The sequence below is a fragment of the Ostrinia furnacalis genome, unplaced genomic scaffold (assembly GCF_004193835.3).
Source record: "Ostrinia furnacalis isolate ACB-3 unplaced genomic scaffold, ASM419383v2 OfSCF6976, whole genome shotgun sequence".
Classification (NCBI taxonomy): Eukaryota; Metazoa; Arthropoda; class Insecta; order Lepidoptera; family Crambidae; genus Ostrinia; species Ostrinia furnacalis.
In genome coordinates, this window is record NW_021137215.1 from 396,777 (window position 1) to 419,952 (window position 23,176).

A 23,176-nucleotide genomic window follows, 5' to 3' on the forward strand; every position below is an offset into this window, starting at 1 on the left:
CCAGACGGGCTGGGGAGGCCTGATGCTCGCATGTTTGTCCCTTAGTCGCCTCTTACGACATCCACGGGAAGAGTGGGGGTGGTGTTCCTACTATTACACTACTAGATTTTTTTTTGTCTATTTAATATTAATTAAGGAAAAAACTACGCTAGTTAACATGATGTATTATGTATAATTATATTGTTTACTACATTATTACATGTTTATACAGTTTTAATTGTTGTAATAAATTGTAGAATCCCTCGTAGATGTCTATTGATGTTAATATAATTTATTATTATAATTTTGTTGCATTATAATTATAAGTTGGTTATTGAGTCATTATTTTAAAATATGCATTCCACACGTCTAACCGAGTTATACTTATTATTATTAGTGTGAAATCACTAATTATTAGGTACTGTAATATGTTAATAGAGTTCCCTTACTTTCTAATTTCAGCCTAATTCCGTCCACTGCTGGACAAAGGCCTCCCCCAAGGATTTCCTGTAAGACCGGTCGCGCTGCCCGCATCCAGGTACCTCCCGCGACCTTCATCAGATCGTCGGTCCACCAAGTGAGACACAACGTGTGTTTGCCTTTTAAGGCCTTTTACCATAGAGACATTCCGTTTTTTGTTGGAACTGTTTTTTTGCAGGATCTGCCAGGTATTATCATCATCATTTCAGCCACAGGACTTCCACTGCTGAACATAGGCCTCCCCAATGATTTCCACATTGCACGGTTGGTAGCGGCCTGCATCCAGCGCGTTCCTGCTACCTATAGATGTCGGGATCATATAAATAATTATAGTGACTGAGTTTCTTGCGCTGCTTCTTCTCAGCACTGGCCCATTTATTGTCCCGAAGCAGTGGTAGGGTTAATACTGGGACCTGTAAAAGTGCTTTTTAAAAGCCTATTTGCATAAGTAAATGAGTTTTTATCAGTAATTCTCTACAAAATCAACATCCAAGTTCAAGTGCACAAACACGCGCTCATCGCAATCCATAAATAATTGTGTCTCTAATTATTTTTTTTACCGTGCGACTCATTGTTCATTGTTTTACACGATCTGTTTTTTTTCTGATTTTTTAATCAAATCCTACTTGGATCTCGTGACTTCCGTTTTGTACCGAGAATTCATAATTTCTATGGAAAATGTAAAGTATAATTATTGTCATACGTTTGTTCTTGATTTGATTCTTACGAACTTATTCACAAACATTACTATGAGGTCTCGCAGTGCGCGTGGACGCAGATTCTCACACGAACCAATCACATAGAATAAGAATGAGAATACTTTATTCAGCATAGAAAATAAAATAAAAATACAGTACATATAACATTAAACTACAAGCTATGCTGAAGAGGCGTCCGCTCAGCTATACTCGACATAACAAGCGCCATGTCAAGAAGCTGGTTTTCAGCGGGAACCAACACGATGAAGATTGCGGATTGCGCGCCCTCTTGACCGAGACCATATTGAGGCTGCCAGCCAAGCGCTGTTTAACGCTGTGCGTTCAATTTGCTGCTTCATTTAAGCAAGCATCGTTTGTGGATACGGGTGTTATTGAATTGACCAAGAGAATAGGATACACTCTTCCCGTGGATGTCGTAAGAGGCGACTAAGGGACAAACATGCGAGCATCAGGCCTCCCCAACCCGTCTGGCCAGCGTGGGGAGTGTAGGACAAATCCTCTTGCCTCTGGTAAATTAGAGACGTGCTCCTGCAGTGAAATTGAATCTAGTTTTAAGCGTTGTTTTAAAATGCAGTCTTAAAGTAAGACTGGGAGTTACTAAGTTTAAAGGTTATCCGCATCAAAACATTACCAAATCAAACTGGTTTCATTAACCTTTATTTGAATCTTTTAATTAATTTTACTAATTAGTTCCCAAGACGCTAACGGTAGGACGGACAGATCGCCATTCATTACTATTATGTAAGTAATAAATGGTACTGAGAATTATTTATTACTTAGTTAAATTCTCGTTACTTCAGTGCATCATGATAGTGACACATTAATAAGTACCTAACAGACAGAGCTACTTTCTCATATAATATTGGGATTTTGTTATCAGTATCCAAATTTTTAGGAGCGACTTAGAACCAGTAACTTTCATTTTTTTTTATCCACAACGAGGAAGCTCTTTGCCTGTATCTCACCTGATGGTAAGTGATGATCAGGCCGAAGGTGGAAGCGAGCTTCACCCGGAATCCTCAACCACGGAGGAACTGGCTATCTTACCTCTAACTGCCGGAACACAACAATGCTGATAACATTGTTGTTATGGCGACAGACTTAGGTAAGATGGTGGTAGCTAGCCTGGCGGACTTAGAACAAGCCTTGCCACCAACCATTTTTTTTATCCTTTGCGCGAGGTTTCAAAATTGGCACACGGGGATAATTTGCTTCGTTCCGTAGAAAAATACGTACTTAGTTATCTCCAAAGCTTAAATTGACATAATGGTGCGCGAAAATAAGCTTAACCTTTAAAAATTAAGAAATGAGCAGCCGCGAATTAGTTTTTCGATATTTTTTTTCGCGAAAAAGCACGATTAAAAAAATTAAGATAAAGTTGTATTGTTAAATTATTCGATAGAGCTTATCAAAAAAATTGGATACTGATAAGAAAATCACTCTGTATTTATTATCTACGATATGTGTAGTTTATTAAAAGTATTAAAATATCAAAATTATACCTACATTTTCCAAGATAAGTTTCGTTAGTCGCCAACCAATAAACATAAACATTTATATGTTAAACAGCTGTCAAGTTTGTCTATCTATGAGTCACACTTGAAATATGCGACACGTTTTAATACAAGTCTGTGCGGTAAATTGAAAATAAGTATTTAGACAGTGTAGATCTTAAATTTGTGATTTAAGTATCAATAAAGGTATAGATACATTTTAGTTTCTGCAGAATTGAAAATAAGACTTACATAGTAATAAAAATTCTTAGCTCCAGCCAATATACGAGACTATTCCTAACTCTCGTTCCCACCGCTGCAACTCCTGTGTAGCCAGGATCTACAGCTTGACCGCCAATAACCCAACCAATGAAGGTCACGTTTGTCCCGGGGGAAAGTTAAACTGTCATTGGACCCGCAACGAAATTAATCAGAAGAACATCTCCCATGTTAAGTTTAACGAAATTAAGGTTCGACTTCCCAGCTCCAGCCCATATGTTGTCCCGAAGTGGTAGGCAAGCTATATTTGGGACGTGTATCGTTCGTTTCAGCCAAATGACGTCCACTGCTGGACAAAGGATTTCCATGACAGCCGGTCCTGCGTTCGTCATTGAATTTGAAATATATACTTTGAAATGTGTAATACAGCTACCAATGGGACTACAACTCCAAAAGCCAGGCTCAAAAGCCACAATAATAGAACAATACACGTATTAATTTCATATCCAAACAAACAACCAACCATTGCTGCGATTTAAAAGACACACAGCGCCATCTATTATCGTATTATCGCAACAACGTGTCTCAAACGCATGGCAAATAAAAATCAGTTTGGCAACAGGTCGCGGGATCGGCTACGAAACTGTGTACAAAGGACATCGAGATTTGTTGGTAGAGTCAGCAAAAAAGATAGCTACAGGTAATACATAATTTAACCATAAAAAAATACTATTATTAAATTCTGACTTCGTTATAGATTACAGAACAGTATTGTTATGTTTCGGCAGTTGCAAGTAAGGTAGCCAGTTTCTTTGTGGTTGAGGATCCTGGGTAAAACTCGCTTCTTTTCGGTCTGATCGTCACTCCATCAGGTGAGACGTAGGCCAAGAATTTCTCCATTGTGGATAAAAAAAGCTTTTAAAAAGCTCTTTTACTCGTCACAATATTAGTTGTATACTATGTTATTTCTTAGTGTTCTATTTTGTATGTTTGTTTGTTTGGTTGTAATGAATAGGCTCAAAAACTACTGGACCATTTTTTTAAATTCTTTCACCATTCGAAAGCTACATTATCCACGAGTAACATAGGCTAAATTTTATTTTGGAAAAACATAGGGTTCAGCGGTCCACGCGCGCGAAGCCGCGGGCGGAAAGCTAGTCTAATATAAATATTTTGATAATGATTTTAATTTTCATTACATTTTGGAAAAAAAATCGGCCACAATATTTTTACAATAACTTTGCTGACCGTACATGTTTTAGCTATCTATTAAAGCGATGTTTTCCACAATTGCTTAAGTCCGTCTCCATCTAATGTATTTACATAAATTTAAAGCTTCCTTCTTAACATAGAATATACCAGACATTAGGATATAACTCGACATTATGGTCAAAATATTTTAAGGACAAAGCAAATTAATGAGCGTATTATGACCGCTCGATGGACAGACGACCTTATAAATGTTGAATTTTATAACGATACTAGCGGGTGACCGCGACTTCGTGCGCGTGGACCCCGTTTTACCCCCTTAGGGGTTGTATTTTGCTAAATCCCGTCTTAGTGAGCACCTACGTCCTAAAAGAAACCCCCATGCAAAATTTGAGACTCCTAGCACTTGTGGTTTCTGAGATATCGTGATGAGTAAATGAGTCAGTCAGTCAGTGACTTTATAACACAACGTTATGTGTTATTTAATCCGATCTTTTTGTGGACAAAGTCGCGGGCAAAAGCTAGTCTTCAATAAGCACTTTACCCTTGCCATGACCATAACCATAAGGCATATTTGTCATCACCGTATCCTGGTTTCTTTTAAAGCACCTTGAATCATAAATCGTCTTCAAAAATACTTTATGACAGTTGAGTTGACGTCATTAGGTTCCGTATACATTTTTCATGGTATTTGTCGCCTTAGCTAATGATATTAAGACACACTGGGTGAACAGACGACATCATAAAGGTAGCAGGTAAGCGCTGGACGCAGGCCGCTACCAATCGACCAACATGGAAAGCATTGGGGGAGGCCTATGTTTAGCAGTGGACGTCCCATCCTATGATGATGAACTTTGATGGACACAACTTCATAAAAATCACTAATTCATTTTATCATAGAAGTCCTGTAATATTATTTTATTAAATGAATCATCATCATCAGGTCATTTAGTCTCCACTGCAGAAGGACAAAACTCTCTAATTTGCCAAAGGATTTGGCCTAGAAAAATTTTAATATGTAAGCTGATTTGGATTATATAAATTAGATTTTAATATTAATAATGATTAGTCATTCAACCAGTTTATTTTAAAAACTGTGAAGACACAACCTGCTTTTTCTATATCAATTTTTTAAACAATAACCGGGCCTTTCAAGGCGAGAGTGAATAAGCACTTCTTCTTCTTATCGTGTCGACAACACACCTCAGTGTCAGTCCAAAACTCCGCTACAAGAGTGGATGAAATGAATAAGTTCTTACAGGGCAGATAATAATTATGTAACTATACCTACCATCCTAGATTGCATCTCACTTAACACCAGGTGCGATTGCAGTCAAATACCTGCCTTTTTCTGCATAAAAAAGTGAAAGGGAAAAATAAGAAAATTATAATAATTAGTTTTATGTTGATTTACTGATTTTGTCATTATACATTTTGACAAATTATTTTTAGATGAAAGAGTTTCCAAAAAACAACACTTTTTAAACTGATAAAATAAGTACCAAAGTTTTTGCTCATCTCTATGGAACCCCAAAACAGAAATAAATTAATCATTTATAAAGATATCGCTTCAAGCCTTCCTGTAGCCAGTTTTGTAATTCTGAGTATGTTAATTTATTACCTATACGTCCTTACGAAGGATAGCCAGATGAGTCTTTTAGCCGACATCGCAGAGGAGGTGTGTTTAAGCCCACTAGCTGACCTGATGAATTTCCTACCGCCTGTCATCATCATCTTCATCATTTCAGCCACAGGACGTCCACTGCTGAACATAGGCCTCCCCCAATGACTTCCACATCGCACGGTTGGTAGCGGCCTGCATCCAGCGCCTTCCTGCTACCTTTATCAGATCGTAGGACCGTCTATGTTCATCAGGAATGATGTACGATTCTAATAGTGAAAGACATTTCCAAATCGGTCCAGCAGTTTCGGAGCCTATCTGTGCTTAATCAATATCCATAAAAGCGAAAGTCATCACGAAATCTCAGAAACTACAAGTGCTAGGAGTCTCAAATTTTGCATGGGAGTTTCTTTTATAACGTAGGTGCTCACTAAGACGGGATTTTGCTAAATTCAACCCCTAAGGGGATAAAAAGGGATCCACGCGTACGAAGTCGCGGGCGGCCGCTAGTACCTACCTATTATAAAATTAAAGAGTTTGTTTGCTTGAACGCGCTAATCTCAGGAACTAGATATTATATGATATAGGATAGCTCATTTATCGAGGAAGGTTTTAGGCTAAACATTACCCTACAGCCAATAGGGGCGGAGCAGTAAAGGAAAATGTTGCAAAAACTGGAAATATTATTCAAACTATTTTCACGCATACAAACCTAGTCTATACTAATATTATAAATGCGAAAGTAACTCGTCTGTCTATCAGAATCTGTCTGTCTTGCTTTCACGCCTAAACCACTGAATCGATTTTCATGATATTTGGCATAGAGATAGTTTGGGTCCCGGGAAAGGACATAGGATAGTTTTTCCCGGTTTTGGAAACAGGGACACGCGCGATAAAGTCTTTCTGTGACAGACAAAATTCCACGCCGAAGCCGCGGGCGGAAAGCTAGTATACTATGCCCCAGCAGGGAACCAAACCGAAGACCTCCGGGTCACACTTGCAGAAACTGCCTACAGTTTGTTAAATACACAAAAAGCAAAGGTCGCGATGACATAAAGGTCACGTTTGATGGTATCATTGACAGGCCAACCTTTTAGTAAGATAGCGTTTGATAAATTTGTAAACCACGTTTGTTTTGCAATGCGGACGTATACAAAACAATATTATTGATGATTGGTCTAAGTACAGTTCAAGTATAACTAACTAGCTTTTGTCTGCGATTTTGCCCGCGAAATGTAGTTTGTCAAGCCATGTATTCATTAGGCAACATTTGTTGATACTCTGTTTTTAAACTGTTCATAGACAAAGTTTCATAATCGTCATCATCTCTGTAAACAGTTTATAAACAGTCCATAAACATAGGTGATGAAACATTGTTAATGATACATGTTGCCGTGCTCCCCGCTATGAGTGGAGAGCAAGTGTGGACGGCCAAGTTTCAGAAACCTGTGTTTATGGTAAACTTGTTTCACACTAGTCATAAACAGTTTATCAACAAATGTTGCTTAATGAATACAAGAGCGCTTTCACAAAGCATTAGGGCGTTAGAAGCGCAACATCAGTGCGCGACAGCGGCGTTTTTAGTACACAGCACATAGTATGAAATTTTCGGCAGCGCGTCTGTCGCGCGTTTGTCGCGCTGCTAAATCGCCTAAATGTGAAAGCTCTTTTTTAAATAGTCATACTATATTTATTTAACCCTTATATGGGTTTATTTCTCTCAAACTTTTTATCTTTTGATTAAATGTATCCTTGGGAACAAAATATCATAACCTAAAAGGGACAAATATGCGAATATCAGGCCTCCTCAACCCGTCTGGCCAGCGTGGGGAGTGTAGGAAAAATCCTCCATTTGCCTCTGGTAAATTAGAGAGGGTCGTCTCTTAGTGAAAACGAACGAAGATAAAAAGTCACTTGCTTGGTTCTTTAGCAGTTAATACTGTGTTTATTTTGTAGTGTTAACAGTACGTTACATAGTTGTTTAATGTCCAAATAATGCCTATTTAATGATTGACCTATAAGACGGTGGAATCTTGTGTGCCTTGACCATTTAATATAGCCCGAAGACATTATAGATTGTCTTTAGACAGTAAATGATGATAATTTGAAAACAATTATTGGCATTGTTTAGTCAAGGATTTGCCTCACTTGCGATCTGCGGTCTGTGGTCAAAGTGAACGCAGCCTGTATGACTTTGTCAGTCTTTATTATAATTTGTATTGATGCGATTTGTCCGTGCGGGCACGAGTTAAGAACGCAAACTGCACCGCTGAAAGATTACCTATAATTTTGGGCCAGAGTTGACCTTGGAGAGAATTCATCACTTTTAAGGTACATAGCACACTTATCGACCTGGAAAGGGATCAACACACTATCGCCCTTCACCGTGCTGTTAACCGCAAAGCGAGGCGTTTACGTTACGGCGCGGATAAGTATGCGTTGTTGCGTTGTTTCATACAAAGAATACTGACCGCCTTGAGTTGATACGGTTATGATTCGTTTCCGGGTTGATAAGTGTGCTTAAAATCACAAATCTGTTCATAATATTCTAACCTATTGCATGTTACAAGAACGAAAAAAAACCAAGAAGACTCACCTGGGTTCTCGCCTGGACAACACCAGCTCCGTTCGTGTTCACTACACCGTTGTTGCACTGAGCCTTGTGGACGCACACGTAGCCTTGTCCAGCACAGGTCTGCTGCAAGTCTCCACCAGAATGCTCATGGGCATGCACATTTCCAGTCGATTGGAAAGCCTCATCGATGTTCTGCTGCGTTTGCTGCTGCTGTTCGAAGTCGAATTCACTGCCTTTTTGCGAACTTTGGATCAGGTTCACGTTGGAACCGGTTGAAGCCGTGAATGGGCTGGGAGAGGATCCGGTATATCCTGAAGCACCGAATTTGTTGGACGCAGAATTGAAGGCAGAGCCGGAGAAGCTGCCGCCGAAGGCACCGCCTTGAGCGGATCCTGATGTGAGCCCGCTGTTTCCAGCTCCAGCTCCTTGACTGCCCTGAGCTCCGAATGCGTTGTTAGATGCAGAGAAAGCGCTTTGGCTTGCTCCAAATTGACTAGCGGATTGTCCTGCGCCTGATTGACCAGCACCGGCCGCTCCAGCGCCAAACTGCGCGCTTCCAGCTCCAAATCCGCCTTGCGCGGCGAAACCGTTCTGTCCGAACTTAACGCCTCCATTCAGGAAGGGGTTCTTCGAGATATCAACGTCCCCTTTGCTTGAAGAACTGAAGGAGGACGATTCGAATGAAGAAGACGAGAATCCGGGCTTAGATTCAGCACCAGCAGCGAATCCTCCTGCCAGTTTCGAGAAATCACCGTTCAGGAATGGATTCGCAGCGATATCAACGCCACCAGCGCCTGCTGTTCCGCTGCTAGTGAAAGAGCTGGACGATTTGCTGAATTTTTCAAAGTTTCCTCCAGCGGCGCCGTTTTTGAATGGCGAGTTCTGGTTCATCCACCAGAATGGACCTCCATCAGGGATGCCACCTTCGAAGACATTTCCCAAACCACCGCCAGCATGGAACTGGAATTCGTTGCCAGTATCAGCGGCTGCAGCTGCTTGGAACGCGTCTACGTTTCCGAACTTTTCGACGACGCGTCCATCTTTTACTTTCAGTCCAGCGCAGCCCTTGTCGCTTGAGCAGCCTTCGAAAGACTGCTGAGTGTGGACTTCTCCTCCGGGCAGCGCTTGAATCGCTGCAAGCACATCGTTGGGAGATTTGAAGCTTAGCTTGACGCCTCCTGAGCAGCTTGTGCAGCGTTCGGCTCTTGCTTGAGGTTCGCTTTGTTCAGATTCTGAAATGACGTCTTTGGTAGACTCCTTGGTGTTCTCGAGGGTTTCGGAGCGAGCGCCTATGGCGAGGACCAGGCAGATGGCCACCACTGCCTGTAGTGGCTTCATTTTTCTGGAACAAGAGAAATGGTACGTCAATTTTGGTACACAAATTATTAGATTCGTTGCGGGTCCCATGATAAGTAGTTTAACTTTCCACTGAGACAAACTTAGCCTCCAATTGAGGGGTAAGCTACGTCTAAATTACTCAAAGGTTTAATTAAAAGAATATAATTTATTAAATATATCATGCTATATTTTATAACTGCCTAAATTGTAAGACCTAATGTGAATGTGCTAATGTGGTTATGCAATAAACGATTGAGTATTGAGTACCTATTAAATATTGAGAAAATGTTTTGATTTGATTTGATTATCTGCCGTACCTAATATATTAAATGAGTGTTTATACATATATTTTCAGTCTTAAAACCCGTTAAGCTTTTTATTTAATAACTTGAAAGACATTTTAATTGAGTTTTGTTTCACTGAAGATTTATTAACAAAAGCCGCCATTTTAATATGACTGGAATGATTCAACAAAAATTAACAATCGCATTAATAAAATGAAGATAGGTAGGTATTTATGACATAATCTCGAATTACAAAAAATATTAATTTTGATTTATTACGGATACTGTCAACAAAAACTGGTTGATTATAAACAGGTGTTGATGAGTTTAAAGTCCGTTTTAAGGCAAGTCAATACACAATAGGGACAAATACATATTCGATGATATAATCATGGTTTATCATCAATACAAATAAATTTTATGTAAAATCAAACTCGTTTTAAGTAACTTAGGCTCGCAATTTTAACAAACTTTTATATTTAGAAAAATGTGTTTGTTTGAACGCGCTAATCTCAGAAACTGCTGATCCGATTTGAAAAAATATTTGTGCGTTGGATAGTCCATTTATCGAGGTAGGCTTTAGGCTATATAACATCACCCTACAGCCAATAGGGGCGGAGCAGTAAAGAAAAATGTCACAAATACGGGAAATATTATTGAAACTATTTTCACGCGTGCGAAGTCGCCGGCTAAGTAGTTAATATTTTTTGGTATTCCTACCACAGATTCTTTACTATTTAAGAAACCAATATTTGAGGAACCAATATTGACGTAGTCGTAGTTATTTTAACTCGAATTTGAAGATACGTCGAAGATAAATTTGTATATAATTAGTATTAAAATATACGCCCTTGAACTATAACGTGGAGCTCTTTTGTTTGGAATGATGATGGCTTGCCCGCCTGTGAGAAGATGGGTTATGTTTTTAATGAATTTCGTCGGATATGACACTATTTTAGTGTCAAATTAAAGCTTAATTACCTACTAATATGTATTATAAATGTAAAAGTTTGTAAGGATATTTGTTACTCTTTCACGCTTAAATCGAACTGAATTTATTATACTTTTAGAAAGATATAGAGATACTTTTTGAGAGCCAGGGAAAAACAGGATAGTTTTTATCCTAATTTTTGAAACGGTACCCAATCGAGAACTAATTTATTAGCCAAATTTTGTGGTACAATTTACTACCTAATCAAATCCTACGAAAAGCCTGTCGTTCACTGATGTATTGATGTATTGGTTAGATTGTTCCTTTTATCTTACCCCTAGTTTCTGAATCAAGATTTTTAGCTTTCATATTATGGTACTGAGGATTTGTCCAAATACTTAGGTAAGAAGGCCAAAGCCTATCGCTTAAATCAATCTCAACTGATACAAAGTTGATTTTAATTAATGATTCGACAGAACTGCCTAAGAATATAATGTCATTTATTTGAAGAAAAGTTCAAAGACGGCGTCCAAGGTTGCCCGAACCAAATTAGAAACGATGCATCACATGTTAAAGTACACAGTGCAGGAATGCTGCAGTAAGGTGCATTTGTACAACCTTTACAGGACTTTTCCCACCTCTCGTTCCCAACTGCAACTCCTGTGCAGCCAGGATCTACAGCTTGACCGCCAATAACCCAACCAGTGAAGGTCAAGTTTGTCCCGGGGGAAATTTGATTTTAATAATTCCCGGTATTTGTTTCTTTTCCCGAGATTCCCGGATTTTTCGTATTGTATAGGCTCCGAAACTACTGGGCTGGTTTGAATAATTCTTTCACCATTACAATCCTACATTATTTTTGATGAACATAGGCGGTACGAAGTTCGCCAGGTCAGCTAGTTTCATACAATTGGACAGCCACGAGAAGTACGTATGAATCATGAACCAGGGTAAAGTGTGAGCTGTCAAATTTTTATAAATAACTACGCCTACGCCAAAACTGATAACTACCTATGTAGAGATTTACTCATTTCACCTCTGCTGTACTAAGTGTCGATATAAATGGAAGTCGAAGGCGTATGAATCAGACTCAGTCTAAGGCTGAGCGTAGGCGACCACAGTAAAGTTAGGCAGTAACTAAAGTTAAGTTAATGGGACTTATCTATCTTCTGTATAGTCTAGTACAGTCAGGATCTTCAGCTTGGCTAATAGAGTGATTCAAGAGGAAGGATTATATGTATAACTAGCGGCCGCCCGCGACTTCATACGGTGGATCCCGTTTTATTCCCTTAGGGGTTGAATTTTGCAAAATCCCATCTTAGTGAGCACATACATTCTAAAAGGAACCCCCCCGTGTAAAATTTGGGACTCATACGGCAAGTGTGGTTGTATTCCCCAGTCGATGAAGCACATGATGTCGTGCCCTGCGTGCCCAAACAACTGCACGCAGGAAGATTTAATGAATGCTACTGACAACACTCTTGTAGCGGAGTTTTGGGCTGACACTGTGTAGGTTTGTTGTCGACACGACAAGAAGAAGAATACATAGCACCGTGAAAAGCCGGGGAGGTCGCTATAGAATCTAATAAATCAAAGTCAAAATTTGCTTCCACCTTTTTAATATAAGTTTTTTTTTGTAATTTCTTTTTTGTAAAGCAAGCAATAAACGATTTTTATTATTATTATTAAAATGTTCTTTATTTGTATAGACTAAAAATAGTACTTACAAATCGTCAAATATTTTGCTCTTAAGGAGCCTCTACATGTCTCATCTTTTTACCCTGCCAGCGCGCTTCGAGAACAACATTGGGCAAGTGCTGAGAAGCAGCTTCACATTTTACGATATATAAGATTACTAGCTTTCCGCCCGCGGCTTTGCCCGCGTTGAATTTTGTCTGTCACAAAAAAACCTTATCGCGCGAGTCCCTGTTTCAAAAACCTTTCCTTTCCCGGGACTCAAACTATCTCTATGCCAAATTTAATCAAAATCGCTTCAGTGGTTTAGGCGTGATAGCGTGACAGACAAACAGACGGGCAGACAGTCAAACGGAGTTACTTTCGCATTTATAATATTAGTATAGAAATATTTACGTGACAAAACTATACTGTGTCATTCGATATTTAATTGTACTTGTTGTATTTGAGTTCTAACAGTCGACCTAACCAAATAAGTCTATAAGACCCTCGATACCTATCAAAATATATTGTTCCCAGATCGCAAATATTGATTAGGTACGAATGGATGTGTGTTTTGCATTGTAATAACATTAAGTATACAATGGAGTATTTATCTTCATCTTAAATGTGCTCTATTTAATAAGGTCATAAGTCTATTATGTAACATCATCAGGTCATTTAGTCTCCACTGCAGGAGCACGTCTCTAATTGACCAGAGGCAAGAGGATTTGTCCTACACTCCCCACGCTGGCCAGACGGGTTGGGGAGGAGGCCTGATGTTCGCATATTTGTCCCTTAGTCGCCTCTTACGACATCCACGGGAAGAGTCGGGATGGTCCTATTATACATTGCCAGAAGAACAGGGCAAAAAGCTGCTTTATAGCTATTATTTTTTGTATGTTTGTAGCGATTAAACTCAAAAACAACTGAACCGATTTCAATAATTTTTTCACCATCAGAATGTTATAGGTATTATCCCTAATTATCACAGGCTATAGCACACTTAATTCACGCGGGCAAAACAGCTGCAAAAGCTAGTTTATTTCTCTATACTAATAATATAAATCTGAAGAGCTGAAGCTTTCTTTGCTTGAACGCGCTAATCTCAGGAACGACTGGTGCGATTTAAAAAAATATTTTTGTTTTAGATAGCCCATTTATCGAAGAAGGCTTAAGGCTATATAACTTCACCCTACAGCCCATTATTCAAACTATTTTCACGCGTAAGAAGTCGCGGGCACAGCTTGTTTTAAACATATTATGAGATGGTACACCGGTGTAAGCTTCAACTGAATAATAAAGCCACTTTCGTTAAGCTTCATTACATAAGCTTCGTCATGCCAAAGTTATTCGGTTAACCTACAAGTTTGGCCACCGGTTTTAGTGTTGTGTACGTATCGATTTAAATATCGATATAATATTCAAGTATCAATTGATTTCAAATCAATATCAAGATTTAGGTGCGCACTATAGAACCGAGCTCTAAACTCGTTACAATTTGAAGTATAGATTCAACTTTTAATTAGTTGAATTTCGATATTTAGACCAATCAAAGGCTTTATTTATTATTTTGTATCCTTTTTCATCACAATGGAAGTTGTTAACCTGCACCTCCTCACCTGATAGAAAGTAAGAAGATAGAAGCGAGCTTGACTCGGAATCCTCATCAACTACGGAGGATTAAACAATAATCTGATCCGGCGAATTTCGTACCGCCTATTTTCATCAGAAATATTGTAGAATTCTAACGGTGAAAGAGTTTTTCGAATCGGTCCAGTAGTTTCTGAACCTATTCAATACAAACCAACAATCAAATCTTTCCTCTTTAGAAAGTAGTATCGATATCGGTAGTGTCCCATCACTAGACTGTGGCTCGCCTACCGGCTTTCAACGGCCTTGCGCCTACGCTGTGATGATAAGGTTACGGAGGTTAAGTTGTTTGCCGATTTTAGCCGACTGCTTAAATGTGGGTAATGTTATGTAGTTATAAGTGTGACACGAAGGGTCAGTGGCGTTTTTCACGCAGTGGGTTGAATTTGTAGGTGGTTTTGTTATTACAATGCCAGAAGTTGTGGGTTCGTACCCCGCACAATACAAACATTTATTTTGTTTGGCTGAAAATTCGTTTCGATTCGTGAATGTTCAAGGATTTTAAAACGATTTGGATATTTAATTATTTTTATATAAAAATTTAACTAACTTTTGTTCCCGATGGAAAATTAAACTGTCTTTGGTCCCGCAATATAAATATCAATTAGAAGAACATACGAGAAGTTAGACTCTTTTCCACTAACTTGACCTTCACTGGTTGGGTTATTGACGGTCAAGCTGTAGATCCTGGCTGCACAGGAGTTGCAGCGGTGGGAACGAGAGGTGGGAATAGTCCCATATTTTGTCACTGTTTCGCTTTTCATATAAAGAGAGTTACTTGTCATTATTGAACATGTAGACACAGTCGTGGGCAAAAGCTAGTGCATTAAATCTTTAGACTAATTGCCAATCTGTTATCCTAATACCAGTTCTTATCACGTTTGGTAATTAGGTAACGGAAGCAGACATGTCTGCCGATCTAGTTTTAAGTTTTAAATTACAATTTACCGATATACAGGATGCACATCGACATTTAGTTCAAATATACTGTTAATCCATACTAATATTATAAATGCGAAAGTAACTCTGTCTGTCTGTCACGCTTTCACGCCTAAACCACTGAAGCGATTTTGATGAAATTTGGCATAGAGATAGTTTGAGTACCGGGAAAGGACATAGGATAGTTTTTATCCCGGTTTTTGAAACAGGGACGCGCGCGATAAAGTTTTTTGTGACAAAAAAAATTACACGCGGGCGATTCCGCGGGCGGAAAGCTAGTTTTAAATACATAAGTTGTTGCTAAGCCCCAGTATACCGTTAAATGATTGTAGATATTTAACTGTGTGGTTCCGTTAGAGTACGGGACTATTCGGATCTCTCGTTCCCAACTGCAACTCCTGTGTAGCCAGGATCTACAGCTTGACCGCCAATAACCCAACCAGTGACGCTCAAGTTTGTCCCGGGGGAAAGTTAAACTGTCAGTGGACCCGCAACAAAATTAATTAGAAGAACATTAGGAGGAGTTCGAAGTTAGGTTCGACTTCCCTCCAGCGCAAAGCGGATGACAGGTGACATAACAAAGTTTAATTTTAGATAAATAAATTGTTCTTAATACCGTTAAATGGTTGTAGACAGATACATTTAACGGTATCGTTTCTGTAGAGTCGAATAGAAGAATCCCACTCTTCCCGTGGATGTCAGAAGCGACTAAGGGACAAATATGCGAGCACCAGGCCTCCCCAACCCGTCTGGCCAGCGTGGGGAGTGTAGGACAAATCCTCTTGCCTCTGGTCAATTAGAGGCGTGCTCCTGCAGTGGAGACTAAACGATGTTTGCTTAAGTGAAGTAGCAAATCGAACGCACACATTGATAGAGCTCTGTGATTGATTCGTGTGTCACCCTGTGCGTCCACGCGCACTGTAAGACCTCACAGTAATGTTTGTGAATACGGGCGTAAATGACTGCCTTTTTTACTAGTGTCATAAAAGAACATGTTTGTTAAAACACAATACCCTCTTTTACGTTTGCGTTGTAGGTTAAAAAGCTCTTGCCTATTATCGCCACTTAGAAGCATCTTAAAGTATTAAAGCATCATACTATATAAACACTTTCACCGAATCTTTGGGCGTAGTATCGTTTATATTGTATGTAATACACTCGTATGTTAAACGGACGCTTTAAAGCCAGCGATATGACCGGAGGGTATCGCGCACATTTTAAATGACCTAGTTTTACTGGTATTTCTGTCTGAAGATATTTTGACAATGATTCGATAATTCTTTTATAATACGAACGGCTAGGGACTGGAATTCGTTGCCTGCTGCTGTCTTTCCTGAACACTATAATCCGGGCCTTTTCAAGGCGAGAGTGAACAGGCACTTACAGGGCAGATAAATTATGTACTATCCTAGACTGCATCTAACTTAACACCAGGTGCGATTGTGGTCAAATACCTGCCTTGTTCTGCATTAAAAAAAAGTAGTAAGTATTTTGGCAAAATCTACAGTTTTTTGTTAACCAAAGTAACTAGAGTGGAATTACAAGGGTAAAATATTACTTCAAATTCGCACGAAACCACCCTTTTGATAATATAATACCTATTCAATAAAAAAATAATCGTTCAAATTGATTTATAATCGGCGGCGATATTGCGTATAAAAAAGTTCATTTAGTTCATCCCCAATTTTCCACCCTTGGGGGTTGTTTTTTCTATTATTAAATTTAAATGGGACCACCCTTGAGGTATTATTACCTATACGCCGAAAAAAGATTTGTTCAAATCGGTTCATAATTGGCGGAGTTATCGCGTAACAAACATAGAAAAAAAAAAACATACGGGTCGAATTGAGAACCTCCTCCTTTTTTGAAGTCGGTTGAAAATTGACCTGCACTCTCATACATATCCAAAAACGAGTGACATCTTTACACTTGACTTTCTTGTGTTTATAAAATGAATAACCTGTATGACCTGGTCATATATTAGGCAGTATATCTCCAGGTAATGCATTATGTCATACCCAATGGGTCACGAGCTTACCTTTGTTACAGCTTATAAGTATTGTTTTTACGTAACGCCAAAATATAGATATGAAAGACTGTTTGTCATTCGGATAAGGTCTTAAGGTGGACACGCATTGTAGCAGTCAATTGCAACATAAATGTTCGTTCTTTTCAGTCAAATGACGTCCAATGCTGGACAAAAGCCTCTCTAACGAATTTCTATATTGACCAGTCTTGCACTTCTCGCGATGTTCACCAGATCTTCGGTCAGTAAAAAATTACTAGATAATAAAAAAATCTGAGCATTACGTGATTGACGAAGGTGGAAGCGAACTTAACTCGGAATCCTCAACCACAAAGAAATTAGCTATCTTACAATGCTGTCAACATTGTTGTTACGGCGACAGACTTAGGTCAGATGGTGGTAGTAAGCAAGGCAGACTTAGAATAAACTCTATCAGTCAAACCAAACAAAATTTTAACTTGATACCAAAAGGTGATAAAAAAACTTAAAGATTTGATCTTAGCGAGCCTTTATATAAACGTCTCATAATCTATAATGTTCGGTTCGACATAGAATAGCTGTTACATGCAAATATTGTAATGTGTAAGCACCTTTACCATTGAAGATCCCATCACAATAGGTAATAAGCGTAATTTATAGCATAAATGGATCGATTTAGATGTTGTATCTAGATATTTTTGAGACGTTCTGGTTTTTTGTCGCCTGCGCTCTGTCAGTTTTATGGACGTCATCAAATGTTTGACATCACTCCATGATTAATGTGAAATACAGTTCAGAGAATAAGTAGGTATTTCTTATCTGACATCAGAATTATTTGAGCCAGCAATGTCGTAACCATGCCGGTTCCGGCAGAAAAGGATCAGATGTCGTAAGAGGTGACTAAGGGACAAATATGCGAACATCAGCAGGCCTCCCCAACCCGTCTGGCCAGCGTGGGGAGTGTAGGACAAATCCTCCATTTGCCTCTGGTAAATTAGAGAGGCGTGATCCTGCAGTGGAGACTACGACCCGATGATGATGAAGAAGATGAATGGGACTAAGCCCAACTCTTGTTCCTACCGTTGCAAATCCAACCAGTGAAGGCCAAGTTTGTCCCGGGGGAAAGTTAAACTGTCATCGGACCCGCTACGAAATTAATCAGAAGAACATAGGAGTTCCAAGCTAAGATCGACCTCCCTCCATTTCAATGTGGATGGCAGATGACAAATAAAGGTTTTTGCATTAAAAAAGCCGTAGTCTTGAATTTGAAAAAAATCATACCCATGGCATAGAAAGAACACCATAGAAATGCCATTGTCACATGGCAAGTCACGTGTCTACTACAGTTAATTACGATAATTGGCGCATCGGAATAGAGTTTCTTAGGATTGATTACCTGATGAATGATGTGACATTTTAATAACATTTTCTGTGAATATGATTTATTGAGAACTAGCTTTTTTTCCACTGCTTCACTCACGTTAATCTTTGGACCCTATTTTCATCCCCTTATGCGGTGAATTTCGGGAAATCCTTTATTATTAGATGCCTAGACGTCATAAATAATTTACTGCCTGAAAAAAACAAAAACAAGTAACTAAAAGTTTTTTTTATCCACAACATGGAAGCTATTGGCCTGTATGCAGGTATTTGACCACAATCGCACCTGATGGTAAGTAATGATCAGGCCGAAGGTGGAAGTGAGCTTCACCCGGAATCCTCAACCACGAATGAACTGGCTATATCTTACCTCTGACTGCCGGAACACAATAATGCTGTTAACATTAACATTTAAGCTGTGTTGATAGATCCGACAAAGACAGTTGCCTTTTTATACAGACAAGCTTCTTCACGATTTTTTTACTTTCCTCGAGGACAAAGTTGTAGATCCTAGCTCCTAATCCTAACTCCCAGGAGTTGCAGCGGTGGAAACGAGAAGGGAATTCTTAGTCTTTTTAAATATTTACTATGTATGGAGCTAAATATGCTTGTGTCACGAGTGAGCTCACCACAATAGTTGAGCGGCGGCGAGAACCGATCCCGCGTTCCCCGGATCACGAGTTGGCCAGTCTGACCCCTTGACCACTTAACACCTTAAACCCTGATAGAATTTAAGTCATATAAGATACAGACCAAAAGCGTCCCCGTTGTGGTTGAAAACAACGTCTTTCGTCGTACACTTCAAGGAAATCTTACGTAAACGACGCGCGCATCGCATGTCCCCACAGTTGTTATCAATTGATTATAGTTTTTATTGGACACATTGTAGTATTGTTATTTATTCCGACACTGGAGAGAGATACGTAAGCATTTTGAAATCAATCTGGTTTCAAAACACGAAGGCGTATTTTATTTGTAAAAGGATCATCAGGTCATTTAGTCTCCATTGCAGGAGCACGACCCTGTCTAATTTACCCGCAAATGGAGGATTTGGAAATCCTTGGGAGGCCTTTGTCCAGCAGTGAACGTCTTTCGGCTGAAACGAACGAACGAAATGGAGGATTTGGGCTGCACTCCCCACGTTGGCAGGACTTTTTTTGAGCATTTTATTTAGCACATTAAATTAAAAGAAATGCAATTTATTTAAAATTCTTAAAAAACAGACACTATAAACAATAATGTATCTAAAATGCTTCGATTATAATTGGAAATCCAGTTTTCATCTCTATTAAAAATTAATTTATTGCAAGCAACGCTTTTTTGTTTGTCTATAATTTTATAAATTTTAGCTGCAATAAATTCTGAATCATTTCACATTCTAGACACAATTAGATGTCTGTATGTGCTTGTCTGTTTAAAAAATATGCAAATTAGTTCTTTTTTTCATTTAAATCATGCAACGGGACTCCAACGCGACTTTTATTAAGTAGTTATAATAGCATATCAGACCACTTTTTTGCTAAAATAGTAGAACCTTACAGTGTAATAAGATAACACAATGTTTTGCTTGATTTTTTATGCAGAACAAGGCAGGTGTTTGACCGCAATCACACCTGATTCAGTGAGATGCAGCCTTAGATGGTACATATCTGTCCTGTAAGTGCCTATTCACTCTCGCCTTGAAAAGGCCCGGATTATAGTGTTCAGGAAAGACAGCAGCAGGCAGCGAATTCCAGTCCCTAGCTATTCGCATTATAAAAGAGTTATCGAAACGCTTAGTCACTTTCTTCGAGTTTCAGTAACTTTTAGATAACTTATAAAAAATTGAGTATGCTAAAAATTGGTATTTGAAAAGATTAAATATATTTTATTTACTAGACGATAGACATCAAAATCTTAGATAAACGAAGCCCACCAACAATTTTCACATAAATTTCGTATATATCTTCAATTATACTAAAATAACTAAAGATCCTGCTCCAAACCAGTCCAATAAAAGATATTTACATAATATTATACTTACATTATTTATTTATGTACGTAGTTAAGATAGCTCTAAGTTTACTTGGCAACAGTTTTGGGTTATTTGTAATTTATTTTTTATGTTACAGGTATTAGGTACTTTTTTACTTTCTTTAAAATATTTAAGCATAAATTATTAATTTTTATAGCCTATAGCTCAAGCTCTATCATAATAATATATTTTGTTTAATGCATAATGTAAACTATAGTGATCGTACATTATGCTTGTGTTACGAGTGGGTTCAAAATAAAAAATCAAAATCAAAAATATATTTATTCAGTTTAGACCACAAGTGGCACTTATGAACGTCAAAATATAGGTTCACCACAATAGTCTACTACCTAAATTTTCTATTTTGCCCAAGGTTATCTGGTAGAGAATGCCACATGGCATTAAGTTCGCCTGTTGTACCGCTTTTTTTATGTGTGAAATAAAGATTTTTAATAAACAAATAGTCCAATGGATAAATTAAATAATAAATAAGAAATTAATTAAAACAATCTTCCAAATTATAACTCAAAGGTGACTGACTCACTGACATAGTGATCTATCAACAAACAGCCCAAATCACTGGACGGATCTGGCTGAAATTTGGCATGCAGATAGATGTTATGACGTAGGCGTCCGCTAAGAAAGGATTTTACGAAACTCCACCCCTAAGGGGGTAAAACGGGATCCACGCGTACGAAGTCGCGGGCGGCCGCTAGTTACTTAATAAATTCAACATCTCTACTATAATTAAAATCTGGGAAATAACAAAACGAATATAATGAGCTCTTCCTAACGAACTGTACTCACATTCATCATTTATTCAATTGAATTCTGAGTAAGTATTGTTTGCAAAAAATAAGTACACAGTTGAAGAATATTTTTTACGCGATACATTGCAAACATCCGGCTATGTTTCTCTAAAAATGTAAGTTGTATGATTCATTGAGGCTTAGCACAATTGATATAATTAAGTAGCATTTATTAATACTAATATTAAAAAACTAAAGAGTTTGTTTGTTTTGTTGAACGCGCTAATATCGGTACGGGACTATTCCCACCTCTCGTTCCCACCGCTGCAACTCCTGTGTAGCCAGGATCTACAGCTTGACCGCCAATAACCCAACCAGTGAAGGTCAAGTTTGTCCCGGGGGAAAGTTAAACTGTCATTGGACCCGCAACGAAATTAATCAGAAGAGCATATGTGGAGTTCGAAGTTAAGGTTCGACTTATCTCAGTAATTACAAGTCCGAATTGATAAAATATTTTTGTGTTTGATAGCCCATTTGTTGAGGAAGGCTATGGCTGTTTCACATCACCCTACAGCTAATAGGGGCGGAGCAGTAAAGAAAAATCTTGCAAAAACGGGAAAAAACATTCAATTTATTTTCACGCGTAAGAAGCCGCGGGCAAAGCTTGTTATTTTTAAATGAACACACTGATTAATTGACATTCAATCGAATAAATGTCTACAAATGTCAGATTAACATGATTGTAAAGAACTCATAATAAATAAATTGACTGATGATATTTTGGCAAAATATATGAATGTTATTAGTAAACAGATATATTATTATTAAACAAAGTCTCTATCTGTCTGTTACGATTTCATTCTTAGGTAAACCACTGAACAAATGTTGATAAACTTTTCTATCGTTATTTGTCCCAAATAAAGGGATGAAAAGAGGTGAAATGGTTCCATTATTTGTCCCATTTGTTGTCCCGAAGCAGTGGTAGGGTTAAAGTACTAACGGGACATGTAAAAGCGTACACAAAAGACAAGTTTGATCAGGAACCAACCAACAACTCCTCTCTCCTAATTGCCGTGCCCTACAGGGCCCAAAATGTTCTAATATTAAGTACATAATGGATGCAATAAAACGTAGAGTATTGAGTAAATTTATCTAGTAAGAGATCTGAAATATTTATATTTATGCCTTTAGTAAGAAAATAAAGATTGATTAAAAATACATAGTTGACAATTTACGATTGTATTTGAAGCGCGATGAAAACTATATTAGACCATGACTAACGCCCGTATTGACTCGCAAACATTACTATGAGGTCTCACAGTGCGCGTGGACGCACATGGTGTCACACGAACCAATCAGAGAGCTCTATTAAACGCTGTGCATTCGATTTGCTGCTCCACTTAGGCAAGTATCGTTTGTGAAGAGGTAGTCTCTAATCTACTCGAGAGAAGTCACTGGCAAAAGGTAGTGTTAAAATGTTCATAAATATTTGGATAAACACGTCCAATTAAAGAATAAAATAAAAACTTGTTTGCTGTTTTTTAACTTTCAACAATGGCTACTGTGATGCAAGAAAAAATATCAATCAATAGAGTTAATGAAATTGATTATTCATTTACCAAAATATACACGAGTAGTGCGGCTCAGCTTGTGTTCACTCGTCTAGGATATCCCTACTAATATTATAAATGCGAAAGTAGCTCTGTCTGTCTGTCTGTGTCGCTAAACGCCTAAACCACTTAACCGATTTTAATGAATAAAACTACGCAATGGATTTTTTTAATAGATAGAGTGATTCAAGATGAAAGTTTTTTTAAGTAGGAATAATACATTGTACATGCCTGTATGAAGCAGGGGCAGGTCGCTAGTATTATATAGGTTTGAAATTAAGATTCTAAATAATAATCATCTATC

At 38.3% G+C, this 23,176-nt stretch overlaps 1 protein-coding gene across 1 annotated transcript in view; it reads right to left on the reverse strand.

Annotated features, from left to right (window-relative positions):
- Positions 1-23,176, reverse strand: part of LOC114363065 (inactive serine protease scarface) — an 89,624-nt gene that overhangs the window by 56,103 nt on the left and 10,345 nt on the right. The window contains exon 2 of the mRNA XM_028318671.1: positions 8,317-9,637. Within this exon, the coding sequence (XP_028174472.1) occupies positions 8,317-9,633 (1,317 nt within the window). The 5' untranslated portion in view covers positions 9,634-9,637. The remainder of the gene's footprint in view (positions 1-8,316; positions 9,638-23,176) is intronic.